This window comes from Gnatocerus cornutus, chromosome 1, assembly GCF_029298725.1.
Source record: "Gnatocerus cornutus isolate USDA-ARS CGAHR chromosome 1, icGnaCorn1.1, whole genome shotgun sequence".
Taxonomy (NCBI): domain Eukaryota; kingdom Metazoa; phylum Arthropoda; class Insecta; order Coleoptera; family Tenebrionidae; genus Gnatocerus; species Gnatocerus cornutus.
In genome coordinates this window covers 18,444,483-18,447,926 of record NC_142233.1, presented here as the reverse complement: position 1 = coordinate 18,447,926, position 3,444 = coordinate 18,444,483, and the positions used below count along the sequence as shown (strand labels likewise).

Here is a 3,444-nt window from a genome sequence, read left to right as displayed (position 1 = left end):
GAAACAGATTATCAACAGGGCTGATCAGTACGGGGTTAGGGTCGTTCTGATGAGACCATAATAGCAACATCTAATCATGAGATTTATCAGTAAACAGCAATTTGGGGAATTATCGAATTTGGCCGTAGATGGAGATAACAAAAACGGGACCAGCAATTAAAACAATAATTTTTTTTTCAGACGATCTAACATTAAAGTTACTTTATTTGCAAGATTTCTTTATCACTTTATCAAGCAGATATGTCATTTGTATTTTAGCATGCAAGTGTCAATTCATTTCGATGATGACTCTGATCCCAGCGCTGTACATCGAAATATGTTTATCGAAATCATTCAATTCACAAAATCTCTGTACAAACCTTAGTTTTTAAGCTCATGATTTATCAAATTGAAATTTTACCAGAACGATGATACGTAATAAATTTTTATTAAATTTACATCGATTTTCTTTTCGATATTAAATATACACTCTAATATCGATGTAGCCATCTTGATTCGTCTTTATTGTTTAACCTAACCTAACAACCGGGTTTGTGTTTTCCGTTCCGACGACAAAAAATTGTGTTTTCTTTGTGTTCTCTCGTTTTTAGTGTTTATTTTATAATAATGGATGCCGACACGGACAGTGACAATGAAATCTCAACAACACCACCAGACGTTGCAGAAAGTGCGAACATCGCCACAAATCTGTTGCCGAAAAAATCCAAATCGAAGTATGAAAAAACGTATGAAGAATTCATGTTATGGTGCAAAAACAAGAAGGTTAAACATTGTTCAGAAAACATTGTATTAGCATATTTCTCTGATATCTCAAGTAAAAGTCTGCTGGCCTCATTGTGGCCTAAATATTCAATGTTGAAGTCAACATTAAATATAAAACAAAACATTGATGTAAGCAAATATTATAAAGTAATTTCGCTTATAAATCGTCAAATGGAAGAATATTTAAAAAAAAATAATCAAAGATCTTGGAAAAGCATGAAATAGAAAAGTTCATTTCTGAAGCTGCAGACTCAGAATTTTTGTTGACTAAGTTATGTTGTTTTTTTCATCATAACAAATAGAAAATTAATTGGATCAATTCTTGGTGTTGACAAAAATTATCAAAATTACAATTTATTCCTAAACACCAAATTTTGTCAAAAAATGCTGACGCGCGTTTCGATAGCAATGCTACCATCATCAGAGCGATGATTAAACTGCAAGAATTACTTTTTTAGAGTCGCTTATTGACTGAGACAAATTACAGAATTTTAGAACAATAATGAAAGTTTTCGAATTTTTTTTAGGCCCAACAAAAATTTCGACCATTTTTAATAAAATTCCGTAACGTTTATAATTTTAGACCTAAGACAACGAAACTTGCAGGAATTACTTCTTTAGATTTCTTTATTGATTGAGAAAAGGTACAGAATTTTACATCAAAAAGTGGAAATTTTCGAAATTTTTGGTTTTAGGACCAACAAAAATTTTAACTATTTTTCATAAAATTTTGTAAATTACATAGTTTTCACGTTAAAGCAATTAAATATGGGGAAGTTACAACTTTCAATAGGTTCATTAATTGTGCCAAGTTAGAAGATTTTTGGACGACGAAAAACAATTTTAGAATTTTTTGTCTTTGTCAGATGGAACCAAAAATGTCGATCATTTTAATAAAATTTCGTAACTTTAGTATTTTTAAACCGAATGCAATGAAACTTGTGGGAATTACTTCTTTAGATTTGTTTATTAATTAAGATAAATTACAGAATTTTACATCATGAAATGGAAATTTTAGTAATGTTTTCTATTTAGGACCAACAAAAATTTCTTAACTTTGGTAGTTTAATCATCGCTCTGATGATGGTAGCATTGCTATCGAAACGCGCGTCCGCATTTTTTGACAAAATTTGGTGTTTGGGAATAAATTGTAATTTTGATAATAACAAATAGAATAAATATACACATTTTTCAGGTGGCGTTAATAATTGGAGTAGCGGGAGACGAATTGTTACATTTGACAGTAGACAGTATTCAAGACCTTAAAACCAAATTACTCATAACAGTACAGAATACTAAAACTAAAACAAACCGTTTATTCACTATTGTGGATAATGAGAACTTGCCAAGTTACCTACAGTTATACAGGAAGTATTCTGCCCTGCGTCCTAGACACACTCCTCATAAGAGGTTCTTCATTTATTATTGCAAAAATAAATGTTCAACCCAGCCAGTAGGGATAAAAACTCTTGGAAAAATTCCCCAGAAGATTGCGACGTTCTTGAAGCTACCCACACCAAATTTATATACAGGTCATTGTTTTCGCCAATCTTCTGCTTCCATATTGTCCAATGCAGAGGCCGATTTTGCAACGATCAAGAGACATGTTGGGTGGAAATCGACTTCAGTAGCAGAAGGCAATATAGAAGCAACTATTGAAAATAAGACTAATGTTGCAAGAACAATATTGGGTGAAGGTGCAGTAATATGAACACCAGTTCTAATACATCAGGGCCACAATTGCCAGTGGAAAACCTGGGTAGCAAAGAGGAAGCCACAAAATCAGTCCTAAATGTTTCTTCTTCTAACTTAGAAAATGTTGATAACATTGATAACAGCCGTTTAATGATTGTTCCATTAATAATATAATCGTAAACATTGTGAAATCCAAGGACAAATAAAAGTTATCATAGAATTTCATCTAATTGAATCCAAATGACGATCGTCGAAAAAATGTTGTAATCGACTCGTTTGTTAATGGCCGATTAAAAATCTCAACTGTTAAAGACACTTTTAAAGACATAGTTTCGATTATTAATCGCCTTCATTAACAAACTAGTTTATTAAATAACTATTTCAGGTTCATGGCAAAAATATTGTCTGATCCATTAATTTTCCATTCTAGCGTCGACGTCTCGGTCGAAAACTTGAATTGTTTTCCCAAAGCCAATTGCGAATTTATCACTTATTCTTGGAATTCTTATTAAAGAGTGCATTTTTGCAAGTCGTTTCATTATATGCTAGAAAAAAGTGAAATAATTCATTTATAATGGTTGTTTGAAAAACTTGTTTATTTTTACAACAAAACTAGAGAAAATGAAGTAGATACATTTATCAGCCTCCTGCCTTAACAAGATTGTATAACTTTTTGTTGTTTTTCTTTATGCATGCCTGGCAGATTACTAAATCCTGAGAAAATGACGAACGATGATATAGCTATAACCGGTCTAAACCCCGTAAAATAGAAAGTGTCTTATCCCATCCATCCTAACCAGTATTTCCCTGAAATCGTGCAAGGATGTTATCGTGTATAGAGTTAGCGGCCTCTAATAAACGGTCGGCGTTGAGTACCTCATACCTGCCAAAACTAGCTAAAAGGAGGAGAGATGTTCAACCATTACGGTGAGACAGCAGTAATAACAGACCATGATTGGGTTACCAGCATATGGCCGAGTTCATAAA

The 3,444-nt window shown here is 32.5% G+C and overlaps 1 protein-coding gene across 1 annotated transcript; it reads left to right on the top strand.

The window, feature by feature from the left end:
- The first annotated feature begins 523 nt into the window (after window positions 1–523).
- Window positions 524–2,597, top strand: LOC148180748 (uncharacterized). The gene is made up of 2 exons (XM_088047828.1): window positions 524–762; window positions 1,958–2,597. Exons 1-2 carry the CDS (start codon window positions 607–609, stop codon window positions 2,471–2,473), a joined length of 672 nt encoding a protein of 223 aa, XP_087903954.1. The 5' UTR covers window positions 524–606; the 3' UTR covers window positions 2,474–2,597.
- Window positions 2,598–3,444: the final 847 nt, after the last annotated feature.

Excerpts from the sequence above, each read along its gene's own strand:
- LOC148180748 (XM_088047828.1), top strand. The coding sequence starts at position 607 with ATGGATGCCGACACGGACAGTGACAATGAAATCTCAACAACACCACCA. Across the intron at positions 763-1,957 it reads TATGGTGCAAAAACAAGAAG|GTGGCGTTAATAATTGGAGT; the intron begins GTTAAACATTGT and ends CACATTTTTCAG.